A 23,675-nucleotide genomic window follows, 5' to 3' on the forward strand; every position below is an offset into this window, starting at 1 on the left:
GGTAATGATATTTTTTTATTTTTTAAAAATTATTTTTGATATTAACACATCAAAACGATCTAAAACGTATAAACCATATTAAATTTTTTAAAAAAAATTTAAATTTTTTAAGAACACAGGTTAAAACCCGTTGCCAAACATGCTCTAAATGCTTTTAATTTTGTAAAGTAATTTTTTTGTTTAAATTCAAAATAAATTGAATGTTAACAGAGAAAAGGATAACATTAAAAAACACAAAATAATGAGTACATGTTTGCAGAAAGAAAGGAACAAGACGAAAAGCTCCCATAAATAAACACACCCACATAGTCATTCTCCATCACCCCCACCAAGGCATCAGCTATTGTTTTTCTCCCCTCTCAAATTCATTTGCTTTTTGGCCATGGCTCTCCAAACACAAATGTTAAGAAGAAATGTGAAAGAAGCCAAAGCCAAGTTTTGGTGGAACTCTCTCTGCAGTTCTTTCTCTACAGTTCCTTCTCCTATTGATTCTCCTCCTCAACTTCCACCATTTGATTACCAACCAAAACCTTACAAAGGACCATCAGCTGATGAAATCTTGCAAAAACGCAAGAAATTTTTGGGTCCTTCTCTTTTTTACTACTATCAGAAGCCTGTTAGTCTCTAATATTATGTACCCTTTTAATTTAATGGTTTCCTTCTTCATATATAGCATAAAAGTTTTGATCTTTGTTTGATTTTTCTGTGTTGCCACTCTGTTCATCACTTTCTGATCGTGCCCTTTTGATCTCAATCTATCTTTCCTTTTCATTTTGTGTTGATTGATGATGTTGTTTTCGTTTTGCAGTTGAATATTGTTGAAGGAAAGATGCAATATTTATTTGATGAAAATGGTAGGAGGTATTTGGATGCTTTTGCTGGGATAGTGACTGTCTCTTGTGGGCACTGCCATCCTCAAATTTTAAATGCAATTATGGAGCAAAGCAAGCTGCTCCAACATGCTACTACCATTTACTTGAACCATACAATTGGTGATTTTGCCGAGACCTTAGCTGCTAAGATGCCTGGAAATCTCAAGGTTTTTGGTGTCCTTGATCCCTTTCTTTTAATTTCCTTTCGGTAAATAATCGTAATTCTTGAAGGAATATACAGGAACGATGTAATTTAGGTTTTGATTAATTTTTGTTTTGTTTTTGTTTTAAAATGATGATCATTATTCTAAGTGGTTGGTTGGATAATGCTTAAAATAATTAGTTAACTTTTTAAAAACATGAATTTTCTTGGTAATCAGTGCGTAATTCATCATTATTTGTGTCAAAGGTACAAAATATTCCTGAAGTAAATTGTGACGACGATTATTGAAGTAAGATTTTGATGCTTAAACTGATCTGAAAACAATATCTAAATTTTAAACTTGTTTGCATGTGCAGGTTGTCTATTTTGTAAATTCTGGATCAGAAGCTAATGAATTAGCTATGCTGATGGCTAGACTATACAGTGGTAACCTTGAAATGATTTCGTTAAGAAATTCATATCATGGTGGAAGTTCTGGTACAATAGGACTGACAGCTCTAAACACATGGAAATACTCAATTCCGCAGGTTTGTTGATCTACTGTTGCTGCAGGAAAATATGATCACTCGTTGTAATTGGATTGATGCCAGTAAATCTAACAGAAGAATACTGCAGGGCGAAATTCATCATGTTATTAACCCGGACCCGTACCGAGGAATCTTTGGCTCTGATCCTACTGGTTATGCCAAAGATGTGCAGGATCACATTGATTATGGTACTTCAGGAAAAGTTGCTGGATTTATATCTGAAACCATTCAGGTTGGTGACTTGACTTTGACACTTGTTTCCAGTAAGACTTTGATACTTGTTCCCAGTAAGCAGCGTATATGGTTGTTTTGACAACCGTGAAGATGAAATTTCAAGGAAACTCTATTCTCTCTTTTGGATGAATATAGGGAGTTGGAGGAGCGGTTGAATTGGCCCCTGGATACTTGAAGTTGGTTTATGACATTGTGCGTAAGGCAGGAGGTGTTTGCATAGCTGATGAGGTGCAAACAGGGTTTGGTCGCACAGGAAGCCACTATTGGGGTTTTGAGACACAAGGTGTCATCCCTGACATTGTTACTATGGCAAAGGTATTTAAAATCACCTCTTTCAGATTTGTTCATCAGTGCTGCAAAGATAATTCTATGTTTTAAATAGCTCTCACTTCAATATGTTACTTTCACTATCTTTTGAAAACTGCTTGACCATCCCACAAGTAACACCCAATAGCATTTATCAGGGCATTGGCAATGGTTTGCCATTAGGAGCTGTAGTAACAACACCAGAAATAGCACAAGTAATGGCGCAAAAAATTCAGTTCAATACTTTTGGTGGGAACCCCGTGTGCTCTGCTGGTGGACTTGAAGTATTGAGAGTCATAGACCAAGAGAAGCGTCAAGAGCATTGTGCTGCTGTTGGTTCGCACTTGATTGGACGTTTGAGGGAGCTACAAAGAAGTCATGACAGTAATTTATCTTGAACTTAGCATCTCAATACTCTGTTGTGATCTTTGCCTATGTGATTTACATGACATTTTCTGTTCGCTGTATATTAAGTATTCTGTTTGCTGTCTTTTTGCACCATCTGAAATCCGAACTACTTTCAAATGCAAACCAACTATTACAAACTTGCTATAGCAAACCATGCTTTTGAGTGTGGTTCTATTCATATATGAACATACACTAGAGTAAACCTAACTAGATTTTTGTTTAGGGCTCTTTTCATCCATAACTATATATAAAAGCACAATTTTTTAAAAAACTTTTGATTGATTATCATAAATTTGATACAATATTAACATTATAGCATATCTCCAATTGTAATATGTAAATTCCACCTAACTCTAATTAAGGAAAAAAATAAACATTGAAGATATTCTTAAAAAAGAAATTATTAAAACCTAAAAAATAAAGTAATCTCATCTTTTCATTGTTTTCCTATTTCTAAAACCCTAAATAACATAAAATAAGTTTCTTAAATCACTCCTAACTTATATAGTATATCATTAGCACTTTATTCTGCAGAGTTTGTGCCAAAAACCTAGTTCCTGTAAGTGTGTGCAGATGAATTTTCTTTTATGCATGTCCTTGTGCAATGTCTTGGGATGGGCTATTACACAAATAAGCTTCATCTGAGTGTTGTGCACATGTGTGTTTTTGTAAGACATGAGCCAAGCTAGTTTCTTTCTTTAACAGCTTCATTTAGGATTAATTAGTTTTGCTGCTTCTGTAGCCTTGTGCAGAATAGAAATCAAGCCAGCCAAACAGAAGCTAAATTTTATCAACTTTTTCGTCAGATGTGATGATTACATGAATTTAGATGTTGATATGTAACTTCTGAATTACTACTAGTTTAGTGCGACACATTGTTTAACTTTTTTATGATATTTTAAGCTGCTCTGAAATTTTAATTGTTTTTTCAGTCATTGGAGATGTAAGGGGCAGGGGCTTAATGGTAGGGATAGAACTTGTGACTGACAGGAAGGAAAAAACCCCTGCCAAAGCAGAAACTGCAATCTTGTTTGAGAAACTTAGAGGTAATAAGGCACAACCTCCCAACACCATAAACGTAGAAAAGATAAGCCTTTAATTATGAAATGATTTTCTCATCGATTTCTAATTTGTATTTATCATCACTGGTTCCTGAGTGCAGAGCTTGGCATCTTAGTCGGCAAAGGTGGAATACATGGAAATGTGTTTCGTATCAAACCACCGATGTGCTTCACCAAAGATGATGCAGGTACTCTTCATGTCTCTTCAAGTGCTTAAATAAATTAAACCCTCGTGTTTTTAGATAAGCAATAAGGTAACTTTCAGGAGGGATTCTGAGAGCTTTTAAAAACTGCAGTTTCTGTGAAAAAAAAGCTCTGAATGGCTTGCATGATGATTACCATTGTTAATTTTGTTTACATGCTCTTTTTAACCAAATGATCTAATGTCACGGTTTTTGTTTTGGCATACGCAGACTGTCTTGTTGACGCGTTGGACTATTCAATGTCAAAGTTGTGAGGAGCTACCTGCCAGAAGCTGAGATGAATATGTAATTATTCACATTTTTTGGCATCGATCTCCTCTGATAGGTTGCTTTCAATAATATCGAGCAAATATCTAACCTTTCTAACAATAGGATGAGTTTGCTTGTTTCTGATTCTATTGCGTGAAAAAATCAAACTGTATTTCCATGTTCTGTGGATTCACTTGTCATGATGTGAACCAATGGATACATTACTTGAAAAATCATGCAAGGAAAACATAATCCAAGAAAGGCATTAGCGGTTATCGGTGTGTGCGACAGATAATTTTTAGGTCAACGATGCTGGCAAGGCATTAGGTTCTTTCGTTTTTAAGGTGCAGGCAGAGTCAATGCTCAAGAAAAACTTCTATTGCAAGAGGACCTCGGACCTCTGAGGGCAGTAAATGTCCAATTTTTCAGAATTATTGGCTCTGTAGTTCCAGGTTTTCGGCAATACCCTCCAAATCAGGCCATGTGCCTAAGCAACCATCTCTATATGTGGTTTCTGAAGACTAAAATATTGATTGAGCTCAGCTGGTGATATAGAAGTGGTGGGGATGGATAAGAAGATTAAAAAACTCACAAAGTGAAACTGGAAATGCTCTTTGCTTTATATTTCTCCTTGTACCAAACATAAACTACAAACCAGAAAAAGGGAGAAAAAATTGCTAGTACAGAAGAAAAGAAACGAAAAAGACAAGAAACATCACTAGCTAGATAAAAAGAAGTAGAGACCAATCATGTTAGACTATTCAATGAAGCCATTGAAGTGTGGACTCAGGATGGTGGATTGATAGTGGCAATCTGATGAACACGTCCAAAGATTTGTCGTTTTAATTAGTGGAATGACCTGGATTGGTTAGTTCAATATTGCTGACAAACGTTGCATGCTTTAATGATTACAGCAAGATTAGTAGAACTAGTAATACGATTGTAACAGCATCGCTTTCTTTTTGGCTTTCTACTTACTTTTGTAGATCCCTTTTGATTGGTTTATGAATAGCTTTAGCCTAGTTAGGGCTTTGCTTGTGTTGCTGGAACACTATCCTGTTGTATGACAACTAGGTTATTTCCAGTAATTATCCATGCTCATTATGGGATCACAAGACAACTGAGCTAAAGCTGTCCCAGTCAGAATTCCCTGGAAATGAAACAGAAACTAATGGAAACAAAATGGCTATGAGTTGCATCTTCTTAATTGTGCATCAATGATATTACATAATTTCGGCAGCAAAACATCCATGCCATTCATTATTGACCTAGAGTTCATTGTCAGGTAGGGTTTTCCTAGCCTACATTGACCATTTCAGTATAAGCAAGGGAGATGGGAGGCAACAAATAGTTTCCAATTCTCACGATTTATGTACAAGGCAGAACAAAAATACAAACACAAGTAGACTACAATTTACATGACAAAGTTTCATATGCAGACTCAACGTGATATATCATTTGATGGCAAGACAGTAGCAGCACTGAAAATTGATTTAACCACAAGCTTCCTCTTGATAGAATGGCTATTTATATCTAAAACTTTCCAGTTGTAGGAGGCTGCTTGAAAAATGTCAGCAGCTTGAATTGTCTACATAAGATTACATCATTACCCTAAGACGCCCTTTTTCTTTCTGAGTATGGCTCCAGTGATGATTATCTCCTTGAGATCTTGACCAGCTATAGGGTCCTAATATGAAGCTAGGCAGGCTCACGTGGGGTTGCCCAAAGTGAACTCAGAGCCCGAAGCCGTTGGAAGTATTCTCCTAAGGCAAGCAGCCCTCGAGCTGCCTGACGTGTTGTTAAGATACGAGACATCTGCTGCAAAGTTTCCTGGCGTATATGGTCTGCCTGTTAAAACAAAGAGTTGATGTTAGATATATCAACAAGCCCAGCTGATTGACCTCATTCAGAAAGCTGGGGAGCATAACTTCAAGCACAACCAATTTTGACCTAAATGCTAGCGAAAACTTGGATATCACCCACTAATATGCTTTAATGCAAGTTAAAAATGCCTTTTCCTCTGAAATTGAAGTGATTACTTCATCGATTGTGTATGTGTTATGAGTGCACATGCCTAAGAACTTAGACTAAAACCATTCGAGAATGCAAAGAGAAGGTGCATTATAAGACCTGCTGCACAAAGCGGGCCAGAGCTTCTAACTTCTCCATTGCAGTTTCCATATGATGCGAGTAACTTGCTTCACCCAACTTACCAGCTGCCACAGTCTCTGCTACATTTTGCTGGAGTTTTTCCAAACCTTGTGAAAGAGCATCTTCAGCTTGCTGGCATGATTGTCTAAGATTAAGAACATCCATAAGTTGCTGTTCTGTCAAGGGCTCCATGCAAGGCACGAGAATCTGTAATCAACATAAATTTGTGAATATATCTCAGAAGAAACTGGGTCGGAATAGAAAATATGACAGAAAGTCCAGAAACACAGAATAAAATGAATACTTGAGTCAATGAAGCAACTATTTGAATGATCTAAGAACTTATTAATCGTATGAACCAAATGATAAGATGCTAATCTATAACATGTGTTGGTGCCGATACTTACGTCTAGGAAGTGAGAAATGCTCTATTAACGACCACATGCAATCAGCATGACTCTATACCAATAGCAGAACCCTCCAAATGAATTATCACTGTATAAATATTTGCGCTTTACATGACTAGACAAGACTTGCTGGCTATTATGTGCAAGACAACACAATAACCACAGTTTTGGAGTAACAAGGGCCATAACCATATTTACAGCAAAGTAGACAATAACCAAAAACCAACTGTATAATTAATAAACCAGACTGGCAATATGTCACGCACTTTAACAATTGCCAGCATAATGCTCGACGTGAAAGAAATTTAACACACCAAGCCGAGCATCAGCGCAGACTGGAATGCAGTGATAAGTTGTCAAAGTTTTAGATCAAGTTTACCCACCTTGGCAAGGTGGTGAGATCAAAATGAGGTATTTCATAAGTTCAAAGGCACCCCCATATATAACCTTCAATTGATAATTTTAAATAACTAATTCATCACCTTAAGAAGCTCTGAAGGGCGAAACCCTCCAATCCACAAGAAAAACCTTTCTGCCGACGATTTCCACAAGCCAGACATCACATAGAAAACATCAGCTTTTGCTGCAGTTGCTTTCAGGCGAAAAAGTTCGAAATAGTGGCTCATGTCACTCTCTACACGTATGCGGAGCTCTACGTCACTTATATGAGCGTTTAAAGCAGTCCTCATATCACAAATATGTCTGTTTTGCTCCTCCAACCAGTGCGCATACTCCATCTCAAAAGTTGCAATCCCTACAGAATCCTCAGAGTCAGCATATGGTTGATAGATAAATGTGAACGAACAAGATTAAAGTTAAACCACAAGAAGTAAAATGTCAAGAAATTAAAAGAGAAAATACAGGCATTTTTCAGGTGAGAGTCATGTATCGACGGCAACCTCTTAGGACCATATTTTAAGTGCTAATTTCGGGAATGTCAGCCAATAAAGGGGACAGCAGTTCACCTTTTATTTGCCATTGAAGTGCTTAATCATTGTTTAAACATTATACATAATAGTAGTGCATGAAGATCGAGTTACAAGTATATGAATTAAATAATGCAACAAATCGCTTCTACTTTGGATGGTCTCCGGTGCTCAAATGAGCTCAAGCAAACTGAAAATTTTTCAACTAACCCCCTATCTTCTTTTATAATTTTGTCATTCTCTAGCAAGAATCAAACTGAGAGAACGACTAACTTGGAGACAAAAATAAAAAATAAAAAGACAGCTCATATAGAAAATAAAGTGAACCATTAACTTTTAAGAATAACTTAAAGGTCTATGGCATGAAACATTTGACAATGCCCACTGCAAAGTGAGAGAGACATGTAATTCAAACTTGATAGACCACCATCTGGGAGTTCGGCAGCAGAACAAAAAGTAATAGAGTACTTTGGCAGACATACCTGAGTTTGTAGGTCCTCCAAAACCTAGCTGACTAGCATCTACTCCACCACCTATATACAGGCCCTGTTGTCTAGCTCTGTCAAGCTCCTGCTCCAACTGAATGAGCTTCACACGACTTGATTCTAACTGCTGAACATAAGCCTGTAAATAAAAATTAAAATCACATTTAGTAACAATAAAACCTCTTATTGCTTGTAGGCCAGCAGTTTTTAATGCATGGTGCATAGTCCTTCCTACCTTCTTCCGCAAACGGCTTTTACGAGCAGCCTCGCGATTTTGTGCAAGACGTCTTTGTACCTGTAAGCATTCACATGTATAGTTACGAAGCAAGTATTCATATTTTTTCAGAAAGAACTCTCAAGGTTAATTTTTTTGTTGTCATAAGAGAAGCTTGTGGTTGAAACTATTGGGATGATGAACATATTTGTATCAATAGACAGAAAACAACAGATTCTAAAGATCTATGGATGAAATGATCTAAATATGGAAAAGGTCACACTGTCAAACATATCATATTATTTCAGTGTTAATATCTTGACAATCTCAATTAAATAGTGACCGAAACTATAACAAGACTAAAGTAAGACTTCAATGGAGAAAGAAGAGATACAAGACATGACAATCAAGAGATAAAAGACATCCAACATAGTTTAGCAGAACTAGAAATCCATATCTATATATGATAACTTTACGATTATTTGTTATGGAAGTAAACCAGCGTGCGCATGTGTGTGTGTAGATAGATAGATAGATAGAGAGAGAGAGAGAGAGGTCCACAGCCAGCATCATTATCAGACTTTACCTTATCAGCAGGTTTAGATGCTTCTTGGTCATACTTGTTAGAATGTCCAAGAGTACCCTGTGAAGTATCCTCTGACTAAAAACAAATAAATAAAAAATATGCATCAGCTTGTAAATCCGAAAGTAAAACCAGATATTAGAACTAAGAGTGAGCTTCCAACAATTTTCACCTGATTGTCTAGCTTTGTGTCTGGTGCTATAATCATCGATGCAGACGCATTTGGATTACCAGCTATGAACATTGTTGAAGTATTAGGATTTCCATTACTCTTAAAATTTTCTCCCCACATACCAATCTGATGCATAGGGTCATAGATGCCCATCCTTCCGGGGGTGACAAACTGAGTGGATGTGGAATTCATTCTCCTTTAAATTGGGGAGGCAGATCAATAGGCTCTTGGCATAAATGCATAAATGCGGAGATGAAAATAATAGGAGACGCTTGAGTTCAGTTGTCAATGGAAGAGTTTCAGAAGTTGGGACAAGAAGTCTTCACATTAAGGCTACGAAACAGAACTGAGTAAAGAAAAACACAATAAGACAGCGACTGACAAATATAAATCAAAATGACAAAGTGGAAGTGCCAAACAGCAGAAAACTAAAGGGAAAAAAAAAGTGAAGCAAGTACATGAGATCCCAACTATACCAATCTGGTATCAGAGACTAATATCTTACTGCAAATCACTATTCATGACTTTCTGGTACCATTTGAACCCTAGGGAGGCAAAAGTAAATGCACATTCATGGCAGATAAAGAAGAATCTTAGATTAATGGAAGTGCACAAGCCACTGACACTTCCCCTGAAAGGCATTCCACAGCCACGAAAAGTCTGTGAATGTGCTCTATCAAAACACTCACAAAACCTTCACATGGAGAGAGACTACCAAGCATGAACACCCCCCCGCCCCCCTTTTTTTATTTCATTCTTCTTGTGTCTCGGCTCATTCCTATACCACCATTTTTGGATCTACTGTTTGCTTGTCTCACTTAACGTGCTTATGGTGGAACCGGTCCTACATGCGTGGTTTGCTATTGTGGTAGGAAATCTCCAAACATGTGGTATCTTTAATCATTGCCGCCAGAGAAGAGAGCAAGAGGTCAACTAGATTGTTGAGTCTTTGTCGACAATAGTGATAAATGGATTGCACATAAGTGAAAACAGAGGAAAACTAGAGTAACTCTGTGATCCAAAACATCTCCTGAAGCTTTTCCTACCATCAACTTTAAAGAGTATCTCACAGTTACAGATGAGAATTACAACTCTCGAAAGCCAAAACTAATTGACAAACAACTTGTTTTCAGACCGAAGCAGCACAACTGCAATCATAAAAAGGAAAGGTTGGCAGCAGAACAGCTTGTTTTCCTCACAGAGAAAAGCAATCATACATCAATTTTGGCTTCCATCCAGGCCAGAAACTTGGAAGAAACTCACTTTCAATGGCTTAAAAAGAAAATCCAAAGGAAAGCAGAACATATTCAAACACTCAAAAATTTTAGGACATCAAAAAGAGCCCCTCTTCCACGTCAATCAATGATTCTCAAATCTCATCACCATAAGCATAACTCAACTCTTCAACATCTTCTAATCAGCAAACAATTCAAAACAATATCATGTCAAACATATAATCATCACACGAGTAAGACTTTTGTCCATAAGAAAACATTGCAAAAGAAAACAAAACAAAACACATACAATTAGTTCATAAAAAATACATACATACATACATATATACATACATACATACATATGTATATAGTAATATAGTATCAGCTTTAGAACACTTGAATTCTCCTAGCTAAGCTAGACTTGAACAGAACAGCTTGAAAAATATTAGATTTCCTTATCTTTGTCGAGCCCTTTTCAACTTTCTCAATAACCAAACAGACTCCCTCGAAAACAAACCAAAAGAAAGCAAAGGAAAAAACAGACCTTTTTTTCAAATCAAAGCAACATGAAAGAAACTTTCCCGCCTCTGCAACTGCAAGAAGTAGGGCTAGAGGCAATTTTTGGAAATTTTCTGAAGTGAAATCCAAAGAGAAGAAGTAATAGAATTTGTTGCAGTAATTCTCTCAAAACCACCAGTCCCATCATCATTAGCAACAAGAATCGAATGACAATAAGACAGCTTAAAAGAGACTCTCTTCTCTTCAATAGTGTTCTATATTCATTTTTTTATTTTCTTTCTTTTTCTTTTTTATATTTTTTTTATACGTATGGAATTAAATATATTGTATTTAAATTTTAAAGAAGATATACTCTACAACTTTTGAATTTTTATGAAAAACGTCGCAGTTAGAGTAAAATTTGAGGGAAATGATATTGTTTAAAAAACCTTTGGGAAATAGCATAGTTTAACATAACTATTATTGTTTTAAACAAAACCATGATTCAAATATCAATACAATCATGATTATGAATCGTGTTTACGATGAGTATTTAAGTACTTATTTGTTGTTCATTGTCCCACCTCCTTAAAAAAAACATAAAAACTAAAAAGATCACCACAAAAACAACCTTTAATCACTGAAAACAGTTTCAATCCTCCATTAAAACATCAAAATCATCTTTCCCTTATCTCCACGAGTCTTTCTATTATTCTTTTTTTAAAAAAATTGTCGTCCTAAACTTGATAAACAGCCTCCCTGTCGTGACAACTAGTGGAACCGCCACTAGTTATTAAAAAATCAAGGTAAAATAATTGCATTGTCTCGTAGTTTTATGGGTTTCGTTATTGAATTGAGAAATTTTAAGTTTTAATTTATGATTATTTGCATTGTGTGTTGATAATTGAGTATTTTGTTGATGTTGATGTTGATATAATTTTAGGTTTTGAGCGATGCAATTATGTGTGTTTTTATGCCATTGATATTATTTATGGAATCAATTAGTTTGAATTAGATAAATTAGGGTTTGAAATGATTTTTGGGTTAGTTGTCATATGTGATAATTTTGTTTGAATTGAGATAAATTTTGTTTTAATTGATGCAATTAGGTAATTTTTCAATTAATTGATGTTATTAATAAAGTTATGGTTGAAATCATAATAAATAGAGTTTGCATTGAATTTTGGTAAAAATTATCATAATTGAGGATTTTATTTCAATTGAGATTGTTTAGGTTTTAATTGGTGTAATTAGATATGTTTTCATTGATATTATTAAGGTCAAAATAATAGCAATTAAGGTTTATGTTGAATTATGAGATAAATTGTTTTGATGAAATGAGTATTCTTATTTTATAGAGTATGTCTTCCAACTTCTTTATATTGTGTCATTATGATGATATTATTGTTCATTGTACGAATAATAGTATAACTTAATGGAAGTATTATGTTCTTGAATGTTACTAGAGGCATGTCATTTAAAAATACCAAACAAGTTATATATGGAAGACCTGGATTGAATTATAATGATGTTGAAATAGCTATCACTTGTAAGTGTCTTGTTGAGAAAAATCAGTATTTTTCTATACCGATTGCATGTGATGTGAATTTTAAAAATGTGAGGGAATTGTTTGTCCAAAGTGAAACGAACATGATTGAATTGTATGTGAGTAATTGACTTAAACTTAGAAGCTCATATAATATAAAGCACGGAGATACTATTGTATCTATACCTATATCTGCTCAACCAATTAGATAATCATCACATTTAATTGTTATTGGTATGTTTAGGATATTAGAAGATAGAATTATGGGAATTTGTGATGAAAATATAATTAAAACTACATATTGTTATCAATATAAGTATGACTCCTACAAACCTAGTTATAATGAAGATGAGGGTGTCATAGTTTAGTTGAAACATCAGATGATGCTAAGATGATGAAGCCTCATGTTCTAGAATTTGGTTATGATACTGAAGTTGATGATATGGTTTATAATAATTGGTCTATTTATCATAGAAATTTAGCTAGTGATGTAGATTTAGTAGTTTGACAAACTTTTAGAACTAGAGATGATTTAATGAATAATGTTAATCAATAATATATTGCACATTCACTTGAATATTAATTTCATCCTTCAAACCAAATATTTGTTCAATTACAATGTGTTCATGCTCTTTAATGTTAATGGTACTTACATGGGTTTAAGATAAAATTATGTTATGTCATAACCGACCGGTATTCACATTAGCGTTTATGTATTAATAAACAGTTATTGTCTTTAATTGTTATTTAATACAACTACTATTTCTATTAATAGTTTATTAATAAAACTGCAATTAGTGGTCATGTGAAAGTGTGTTATTTCCGTAATATATTTTTTTATCTTATGCTAAATTCTCAAAATTTTACCAAATTATGTTAGATTGGTAAATGACCCATAACTTTTTATCTAAAAAAAATTATTTTAAATACCTGATTTTTTAGTGAAGTTAAACATCGGTCCATGTTTCAAATTCTATCAAATTAAGGAAAAAAAACAGAAGGAAAGAAATATTTTTTTGGTGATGGTATTATCTGTGATAACCACGAAGAAGATGTGTATTTGGTCTCAATTAATAAAGGATGGTCCATGAATTTATTTAAATTTTAATTACAAAACTAAAAAATTTAATTTTAAATTGTACTTTTATTTAGATTACATCAAAAGGGTGAGGTCGGAGAAATGTATTTTCAACGGTACATTCCAGAGGGAGAAGTAAAAGAGAGGGATTTTATTATTAGGAATGATCAATCTAGACCACAAACAACATATATTAAAAAAATATTGTTAATTATTGAGTTCTTGATATTATTTTATTTTGTCTTGGTTTTATTGGCTCATCATGGCTACAGGGAGTCAAAGTTTACACAGGCGTTTCCACCACCGCTAATGTGCGCACCAGAGGATCTATCAATGCTCCCCCTCGAAGGTATCTTGTTCAGGAATACTGCGCAACTGTTTTTCAGTTAAATTTGATTTTTTTATTTTAAATTAATTTTTTTAAAAAAATTTATATCATTTTAATATATTAATGTTAAAAATAAATTTTAAAAATAAAAAAATATATATTATTTTAATATATTTCTAAACGAAAATTATTTTAACAAAAAAACTTTTGCACCCTGCACACCTCTGCTGCGTTTGTGTCTAACGTCATTTTCCGGTGAGTATTTCAAGCAAATCGAACAAGTTCTTTTTATCTTATACGACAAGTTATATTGCAATAGAACTTCAAATTTTGAGATTTGAGTTTTGAGTGGTTTACACGGGCATGTGAAGAGCGTGAGCCAGGGGATCAGAGTGAGATTGTTATTGCGGGAATGGGGATCAGCCGAGAGTATCTGTTTGGTTACAACGTGGTAACACGCGCTATGTTTTTTGCGAGTAGGATTTGTTTTCCTGTAGTGGCATAAGAACGGCTACAATTGGATTAGATGATATTATTAATTATTAATTATTAATCTACCGTGCAAAATACATCTTGTATCCCCTTCCATGGTACAGTGTTTTTTTTGTTTTGTTTTTTTTAATTTGACTTTAATGGTACCAAATTATAGGCTAATTTGTTGGACAATAATTGAATGGAAGGACTGAGAATTAAAGTTTAAAATACAAAGAAAATTAGTGACTTTAACAAAATTTAAGTAAAATGTTTATTGTAGTCCTCATTCTTTTCAAATTATAAATATTGAGTCCTTTTAGTTTTTTCAAAATTTAAGGACAAAATCAATTTTAGTTTAAAATTTTATTTTTTTTATTTTTTTGAACATTGGTTAGAGAGATGTGAGAGAAAGTTATTGTAATCTGACGTTAGAGAAAGAAAATTTATGTTGACACCGATTTCTGCAAAAAAAACATACTAAGGTTTTCTATGAAGAGAGTTTACATTAGTTTTTTTTTCTTGAAATTTCCTAGAAAAACATATCTAAACTTGGTAAGATTTTTTATTTAGGGTTTTGGAATGGTTTTGTGGGGTTTTTTTTTATGCCATAAATAAGTTTATCAAGTTACCTAAGATATTTTCTAGGTGTTTTGGTTCAATGAGTTGAAAGATCGGTTTTTGGGTCAAAAACATTATTTCTCGTTTTTCCGGCCACCATAGTGGCTGGAAATTAGACAATATCAGATGATGTGTCGTCTGATTTTGTTTCAAAAAAATTGTCATTCGTCCCGTCAAAAATAAAAATTAAGTGCCCAAGCACGCAAATCCTAACTAGATAGGCAGCGCCTGACCTTTTTTTTTTTTTTTCAATGTTTTTTTAATTAATTCCTTTTATATATTTATATTTTCAAAATACTCTTTTTATCATTTATTTTGTTTATGTAGACTCTTTTAAATAGTAGCTATCTTTTAATTATTTTGTATGTATTTAATTTTTTGAGAGATTGTTCTTATTTATCTTTATTTTTTATGTTTTATATATAAATGGAATTTATATTAAAAATAAAAAAATATATTTTTTTGGACAATATTTTTAATATGTGTAACCTTGCATAATAATTTTTTGTTTTTTATTTATTTAATCAATTTCATGCATATCTATTTTTATTATGATTTAATTAAATAAAAAAAATAATTTTTGTGAACAAAGTCTTTAAACAAAACTATCTCAAATATCTGAGTTGTAAGACCAAATATCTTGGTCTATTTTCAACTCTCAATTTTTTATTTTTATTTTTATTTTTTATTAATGACTTTTTATTTATTTATTAATATATATATAGTTTTTAATTTATTTTATTAAATATATACATAATTTTTTTTTATTTTTAATATAAAACAAACACGTTGAAAAAAAAAATCTATATGTTTATTTTTTTATATAAAAAATATTAACTAATGAATAGCTAGTATTGCAAGTAGTTTTAGATGGTAAAAGTCAGCTAAAGCATGACCCACATGATCTGCACGTGAATTGGAAAGTCATGCATTGGAAAATTAATAGTGACGGAAAATCTTAAGATAATTAATTCCATTGAATCACATAAATTTAATGGCTAAATATTGAAAAACTAAAGCAAAGTAGGCATTATTATGCATGGTTAAAGAATTTAGGTGTACATAAACTAATTAAGATACATAATTTAGATATTAAATAAAAAAAAATATCATGAAGTTTCGTCATTGCTGACGATGATGCAATGGACCCTGTGGCTGTGGTATGATCACTATGCATGAATGAATATATGCATAGATCGATAATTGACTAGCTCACACAATCATAAAGTACGCAATTATTAAAATAAAAAAAAATAAAAAGCATACCAAGATTAGAGCTGAAGAAGAGAGAAAAACTACAATAAAGAAGAGTCTGCAGGCCATTTTCTCCAATAAATACTGCATAAATATGAAAAATTAAATAAGTGTGCAATAAATACATCAAATATGTTGAATAGCTCTTTTAAGGAAATTCAAAAAAAAAAAAAAAAGCAGGGAGAGAGACATTAAGCGATGGGGAAAATAACTTCATTAAATATGAGGATTAAGAACTAATCACTTAAAAACTATAAATAAGAAATTAATTTATAGATAATTATGTGTTTGATAATATGGTTCAACCTATTTTTTAAAATATAATTTATTTGAAAAAATAAAATTAATGATTTTTTAAATATTTTTTGATAGCTAAGATTTGGTAGTGTTAAAAATTAAAAGATTAAAAAAATATATTATTTTAATATATTTTTAATTAAAAAATATTTTTAAAAAACATTATACACCATATTATTGAATACACACTTAGTTTGGCTCTAGAAAAAACAAATAATGAGATCTTGTTTGTTTGCTAGAAACTAATTTTATTTTGAAAAATAATTTTTATGGAAGGTGAATTCTTCAAAAGTTAATTATTTCTTGATATTTGCTAATATCTTAAAAAATAAGTTAAAAAACAATTTACAGTGTTTGGTTATACTATGAAAAATAAACTAAAAAATAATTTTTAATTTTATGTAAGTTTCATTTTTAAAACCTCAAAATATTTTTTTAATTAATGAAAAAACAAAATTAGTTAATGATATTAATTAATAGTTTATTTTATACAAAATCAAGTCCAAAATCTCGTTCTCCTTTGCCGTCCATTGCATGTTAAGTTTGTCACGTGACCACCATTAAAAAATAATTGTATTGTGGAAAAAGAATAGACCCCGTCTTTTACGCATCACACGCCTCTCTCGCCGTCACCCACGTAAACCACATTTTCTTACCTGATAAACTAGTTTATGTCCACTTCTACTTTTATAGTTTTGATTTTCTAGTATTACCCTTATGATTTTTAAAAAGTCTTAATTTCATCCTTTTGGAAGCTAGAAGGGTAAAAGATATTGAAAAGTCTTAAACTTTTAAGAGTGGCAGTGGAATATTGATGATTTATAGGGGCAAAACAAAAACAAAAAAAAATAAAGTTTACCCAAATGATTAAAAAAATAAATAGATTGAGAAAATCCAAGATTTGAGTAGGAATCTTGATCCACTTACGTAGTTGTTTGTTACATGTCTTCTAAACAAATATTTTTGAAAGCTTGGTGATCCTACCTAACCATAAACAGCTTATGGCTCTTCATGCCCTGCACGGACAAGATCATAGTTGTAAAATCCTATACGATTAATTTATATAGAAATTAGAGATTAATTGGAGCTTGATCACAACCCATGTTATTTGAATTGATTAAACTTTTGACCTATATATAAAGGTGTTTGGGAGTTTGGTAGATATCACTTTTTAAAGTGTTTCAACGTGTTTTTCATTCAGAAATATATCAAAATAATATATTTTTAATTTTTTTAATATTTATTTTTTACTTCAGCACATCAAACGATCCACAAATATAAAAAAATAATTTTAAACAAAAAAATAAATTTTAACCAACCTTTGTTTGGGCCACACTTCCAAACGAGGGTGAAATATATTAGAATTGATTGAGTTTTTAATGTCGAGTCAACTATAAGCAAAAACAATTCTTCTTTAAATACAAAAAAAATTTAAAACGTTCATTTAATCAAATCATAATATCCAAAAGTGAATGAATTTATGTTTTTTTCTTAAATTATAAATTATGGTTATTGTTACTTGGATATTTGAGGTTTTAAATTTATTTTGTATTTTGGATATTTGAATTATATTTGTTACTTGGAACGTTTAAATCTTTAATAAATTGTTATTTATTTTTCAAATTAATTAAAAAGTGAGTTTGGATTGAAATTAAAAGAGACGTGTTGAAATTAAAACAAATTTATATTAAATCATTTTTAATATAGTATTTGATAATTAACCCACCAAGCTAACCAAGAACTCACAGATATTTAAGTTGATAACCAGATCTTTAGATTGAATCCGACGATTTTATACAAATTAAGAGTCACCTCAACAATATATTATAAACAAGTTGCTCCTAAAATATTCATAGGTTTCCTGCCTGTTGTCCACTTATATATCACTTTGCACTTAAAAAAAACTAGAAACTTTGGCTTATCTGCCCAATAATTAATTTAATTATATATCCTTTGAAGCTAGATACACAGTTTCTTAGATATTTTATATATAAACTGCCCATAAATATCCAACAAGCAAGCATTCAAGATCTAATCGCGTTTACATCATTAATTTAAGGGAAAGAAATCCTAGAAATAACGAGAGTGATCGATGAATATACCCATTTAAAGCTTAATGGACGGTTTTCAGCCTCCTTTCATATGCTAAAGAATATCTTTTGGATGATATATAGGAACATATCAAGGGAGGATATTTGAACAAAAAGATTAAAATATTTTCTTACGAGTACTGAATATATCCAGATATAGCTAGCCAGTCTCAAGGTATGAATATGAATCTCCCGATAAATAGAAAAATAAAATAAAATAAAATCAATAATTATATAGATGCTTTCAACGGATGGCATTGATGCTTAATTCCTTTTATATCATTAATTTGGATGGTGAGATTAATGGGAGCAAGAACGTACGTATATGTGTCAAGCTCTCTTACACGTTCAAGATCTTTGCCAAATTAACTCAGTTGCCCACGTATATTATGGCCCCATGCACGAGCTCTTTCCATTTTTAGAGGATGTTCCAAGCTCAATTGTCAAACCGACACAACAAAACTAGCCTCGCTCTTTCGACAGGCAAAATGCATCCCACAGGTACGCATTATAGAGACAACATGCGCGTGCATGGTCTTATTTGATTCATCAAGTACATTTCTTTTTTTATTCCCTGTCGTAAAGTCGAGTTAGTAATTAAACCCTCAAATTCAACTTTACGTACTCTTACTCTTAGTACTTAGAGAATGATATCATATCTTAAAAATATTAGCTATTAATTTAAGTTTTTAAAGGGAAATGGAAATGACTCTCGCGACGTTAGAATTATAATAACCAAAGAGTTATGAACTCAAATTTTATCATTTTATTCTAATTAATAAAAATAATAAAATATAAAGTAGTGTAAACTTGTATAAATTTTAAATATAAAAAAATAATATAAATTATATATGGATATCTTATATAATAATATAGGTGTTTGAAATTGGGATAGTTATTTAACAAATGTTTCAGATCACTTGATTGCAAATGAAAAAAAAAAAAAAAACTTACAATACATCTCAAATCAAAGAAATTCTTAGATGAACATTATTATTATATATTAAATGTTGCAATGAATCGGATTTATTTGAATAAAATTCTCTGCTTGATTAATGCATGGATGAATTTATTTTTATTTTTAGTATTATAGCTTAATTTACAGTAAGAGTGTCCTTGAATGAATATATTATTTGCATGGACTGCTACCATGTAGTAATAATTTCACGAAATGAGTCGAGCATTAATTTATACTATGATCCATATATACCATGCAAGGAGTCACGAGGCGTCACATCCACTAGCTAGCTTTAGAATTAGAAAGTTCATACAATCACTTTTGCTTTTATCCATATTTACGACGATAAAGGATCTATGCCTCAATTTTTCCACAATGTCAGCCGTCGTGGTATACTTCCCCCCCCCCCCCCCCCCCCCCAAATTAAGTAATTTACCTTTTGGTCTTTTTTATTTATTTTTTTTATTTTTTTTATTTACGTGGGGTGTTCGGGTCAGCTTTACGCGCACCACGACTATTCTCCACGGCCCACTGGACACCTTGCAAGCCCAGGAGCAGGTAAGGTACCGCGGGGGTGACAGGTGTGCACATAGAAGGTCGAACCCAAGACGGGAGCGGAACAAATCACACGATTAACCACAGCAGCTAGACCCTCAAGCGCACCTTTTTGATCTTTTAATTGAATTAGAGAATGAGTTATGCTGTGACTAGCACGGCTTCTTCTTCTTTTTTTTTTTTTTTTTTTTGTGAGGGTTAATACAGCAGTGATACTTTAACTTACCAGGCAGTAATTAACCTGCTCTAATAGGGATGGATAAGTAGTTGGGTAACTTGGCATGGATAAAAAAAAAAACCCATGGACACAATAACATATTTATAAAGTATTATTAGCAAACTCATTTCAAACATATTAATATACTAGCTATTAGCTATTTGACTTGCATTCCTTCGCTGGCCAGATATTGTTTTTCTCCAAAATAATTATATAGGATTTTTCGATGTATTTTTAGATATAGTTAATAAAATTATAAGTGTAAATAAAAACCTTTATATATATATATATATATATATATATATATATATATAATAAGTTGAGAACTATGTGGGTTAATAAATAAATAAGAAAAATCATCAATGATAATTAAAAAAATCAAGAGATAAAGACAAATGTAGGTCAAGATATTTAATATTACAGGATAAGACATTTACTCTGTTGTGTTTACTAAATTTCGTTTATTCAATTTTTTTTATTTAATAAAACTGTAATAGAAATAAACAAACACATTAAATTGATTGAATAAAATAAGAAGTAAAACAATCATGCAAGGTTGTACATATCATAAATATTATCTAAAAAAATATTTTTATTTTAAAAAGTAAGTTCATCTATACAAAACATTAAAAAAATAATTATAGATGAATCATAAAATCTCTTTAAAAATTAAAACACACAAAGTAATTTTTAAAAAATCTCTATATCCAAGGAAATAAAAAAAATCACAGATGAACGATATCAACCGAAACGTAAATTTAAAAATCATTTTACAAAAAGACATGAAAAAAAGATATCAATAAATAAAAGAAAAATCAGAAAAAAAATAGTCGGATGTTGCGTGAACAACGTCGTCTCCACAATAAACATCTCCATGCAAAAATTTAATATGATTTGTACGTTTTAGATCGTTTTGATGTGCCGATATCCAAAATAATTTTTAAAAAATAAAAAAAATCATTGGCATGCATTTCGGCACAAAAAGTTATTTGAAAAGTAACCGGTACGACACTGTCAAACACCCTCTTAGCTCTTTATCTAATTTCTGAGAGACATGTAATCGATTAGATTTGCCTCTAGATTACAGGAAATGGTTAAAAATAAAGTGATTAATTATCTTTATTAATCAAGATTTTTTTGAAGGAAAGGAAAAACTAAACTAGTATTAATTAGTTGATCAGCTACACAAGTTGGTGGCAATTAATTATATTATATGAGACATTCTTAGCTTGTTTGAAGAGACGTAATGGGAGAACTAATATATTAAGAAGTAAGTCCAATAAATATAGAGTGTGGATTGTCTAGTAGGAGAGAAAAATAATGGGTAAAAAAATCAAGAAAGGATAAGCTTGAGAAATAATAATAATAATAATTAAGAAGTAAGTCCAATAAATATAGAGTATGGATTGTCTAGTAGGAGAGAAAAATAATGGGGAAAAAAATCAAGAAAGGATAAGCTTGAGAAATAATAATAATAATAATTAGGAGATGGTGGCAATGATGTGTATAAAGTTGCAACCACGTACGGTTGTGGTGGTGCGTACTGTATGGTTGGATGGTTCCTTTTCATATTCCCTGTTTATTTGTTTGGAATAAAGAAACAGAGACGTCACGCAAACACTTGCCATGGCTATCGTCTCCTTTTCCTTTTTTTTTTTTCTTTTTTTTTCCCTCTATTTGTGGTGTTATTCTCAAGTGCAACCCAAAGTGGCCTTGCCACTAAGAATGGTTCTCAAATATTTTTGGTTCGTTCTCTCTTTCAAAAATAAATCATGGAATAATCTCTATCTCTATCTCTATCTCTCTTGCCCCACCCATTTTTGGATGCCATTTCGCTTTTGTTCATACAGAATTCTTTGCAATTTGATACCAAACTAAATTCCTTGGCATATGCATGCACGTGGGAAGTACACGTCTTTGCTTACGTGAATGCTTTTGCATCAGCTGCTGTCAAGTTTTGACAGGGAGAACTTTAAGAGAGAGGGAGGGGGCTCGAGCTCCAGGCTTTTGAAAGGAGGGAGGGGCTATGCTTTATTGAATACAAAAAATAAAAAAACAAACAACCTTTCTGTTTTTTATTCAAGATTTTAAAAATAGAAACCACATTAGCAAGAAAAAACTATTTTGAGGGGTGTAATTCAATTGATCAGGTCTTGAATTTGTTCTTTAGAGGTCATCAATTCGAGTCCCACAAATCTCAGAGTCACTGGAGGCTTACATGATCGTTAACTTCAGGGCCCGTAGGATCAGTCGAGGTGCGTGCAAGCTGACCCGTACACCTACGTTAATCTTAAAAAAAAACTATAATGTTTTTTTAAAAAATTATACCTTGGTTTTGTAAGCCCACGCAGCCAAGCCTACACAATTAACCTAGACCCTTTTCTCTTTCCTTGTTTTTTTTTTTCTCTCCTTTTCTATATCTCTTTTTTCTTCCTGCAAATCAGGCTTGTATGCCATACACTTATATGCATTGTTGTTAAAATAATGAGTTACCTCTTAAAATCTTACGATTTTAAGAGTCAACATGTATCTAACGTGCTAAATCAGACTAAAAACTCGAAACTAGTAAAATCAGACTTAACTCGTACAAAATCGGAAAAATCGATAAACTCGGTAAACTTGGTCCGACTTTACGAGTTTACTAAAGCTGTGACATGAACCAAGTTAGGTTCAAATTTGACCTTAAAATATCTACTGACTAGTTTTGCAAGATTAAACATATCTTTCAAACTGTATATTGGATAACGCTGAAATTTTATAGGGAAATATTAGATACATGAAAATATATTGTGGTAAAATTTCAGGTCAAATGGAGTTAGGAAACATAATATTTCAGAGGGACAAAGTTAGTAAACTAATGTTGTCAAATATGTCAAACAAGAGCTTCGTGTACTGTTTGGGACATATCTAGAGCTAATAGTGAAATTTTGCTTTAATTAAAGTTAGGATAGAAACTAGACATCTGAAATTTTTCAACCATATATTGTAGGCCCAATAATTCATCAAAACGAGAAAGAACGACATGTTTGAAATCAGAAGAGAACAACATGTTTGAAATCTTGACTCAAATCTGACAAAAATATTCAAAAATTAGAGATTCGGGCTACATGGAGAAATTTTAACATGAAGACTTTTTTTTATTGTTCTATTTTTTTAATTTATTTTTAAATAATTGTTTTTAATTTGAATTTTTTTTTCTAACGCATTAGACATTGTTTAGGAGTTTATTTCATTATTGAATTTATGTTAATTAATTACTAATTTAAACTCATTAGCTTGCAACCCAAAAGGGGTCTATCAGGACTTGTTGTGATGGGAATAACCATGTTGTCACTATGTTTATGTGTGCTTCCTACCTTTTTGTGATTCTTCTATATTGAGAAATTTTATTCTGAAACTTTTTATTTCTCCATGTCATTAATTTATACTATTTATTTCTCTCATTTTATTTAGATCACTCATTGATTATAATATTATTAACTCATTTTATCAAATTTTAATGTAATTTAATTTCTTGGCTAGAATTATCAATATATAATCAGTTAAAACAAATCACTTACGATTTTATGATATTATGATCCGAG

General features: G+C 31.9%; 2 protein-coding genes across 4 annotated transcripts; one reads left to right on the top strand and one right to left on the bottom strand.

Moving 5' to 3' along the window:
• Positions 1-241: 241 nt before the first annotated feature.
• LOC7456937 (alanine--glyoxylate aminotransferase 2 homolog 1, mitochondrial) lies at positions 242-4,298 on the top strand. Its single transcript, XM_002310555.4, has 9 exons — positions 242-616; positions 809-1,039; positions 1,392-1,562; positions 1,651-1,794; positions 1,932-2,111; positions 2,261-2,486; positions 3,443-3,556; positions 3,673-3,759; positions 3,985-4,298. Exons 1-9 carry the CDS (start codon positions 383-385, stop codon positions 4,026-4,028), a joined length of 1,431 nt encoding a protein of 476 aa, XP_002310591.1. The 5' UTR covers positions 242-382; the 3' UTR covers positions 4,029-4,298.
• Positions 4,299-5,357: 1,059 nt separating this feature from the next.
• Positions 5,358-10,916, bottom strand: LOC7457118 (transcription factor TGA1). 3 transcript variants are annotated; one of them, XM_024605182.2, is made up of 9 exons: positions 10,723-10,916; positions 9,438-10,109; positions 8,962-9,307; positions 8,793-8,867; positions 8,228-8,287; positions 7,990-8,131; positions 7,064-7,335; positions 6,154-6,381; positions 5,358-5,871 (listed from the first exon to the last, which is right to left on the bottom strand). In XM_024605182.2, exons 3-9 carry the CDS (start codon positions 9,151-9,153, stop codon positions 5,722-5,724), a joined length of 1,119 nt encoding a protein of 372 aa, XP_024460950.1. In that variant the 5' UTR covers positions 9,154-9,307; positions 9,438-10,109; positions 10,723-10,916; the 3' UTR covers positions 5,358-5,721. The 3 variants fall into 3 exon arrangements, with proteins under 3 accessions (XP_024460950.1, XP_024460951.1, XP_002310002.3); XM_024605183.2 differs by lacking the exon at positions 9,438-10,109 and having other exon boundaries at positions 8,962-9,294; XM_002309966.4 differs by lacking the exon at positions 9,438-10,109.
• Between the last annotated feature and the right edge of the window lie 12,759 nt (positions 10,917-23,675).

Source organism: Populus trichocarpa, chromosome 7 (assembly GCF_000002775.5).
Source record: "Populus trichocarpa isolate Nisqually-1 chromosome 7, P.trichocarpa_v4.1, whole genome shotgun sequence".
In the NCBI taxonomy this organism is placed as follows: Eukaryota; Viridiplantae; Streptophyta; class Magnoliopsida; order Malpighiales; family Salicaceae; genus Populus; species Populus trichocarpa.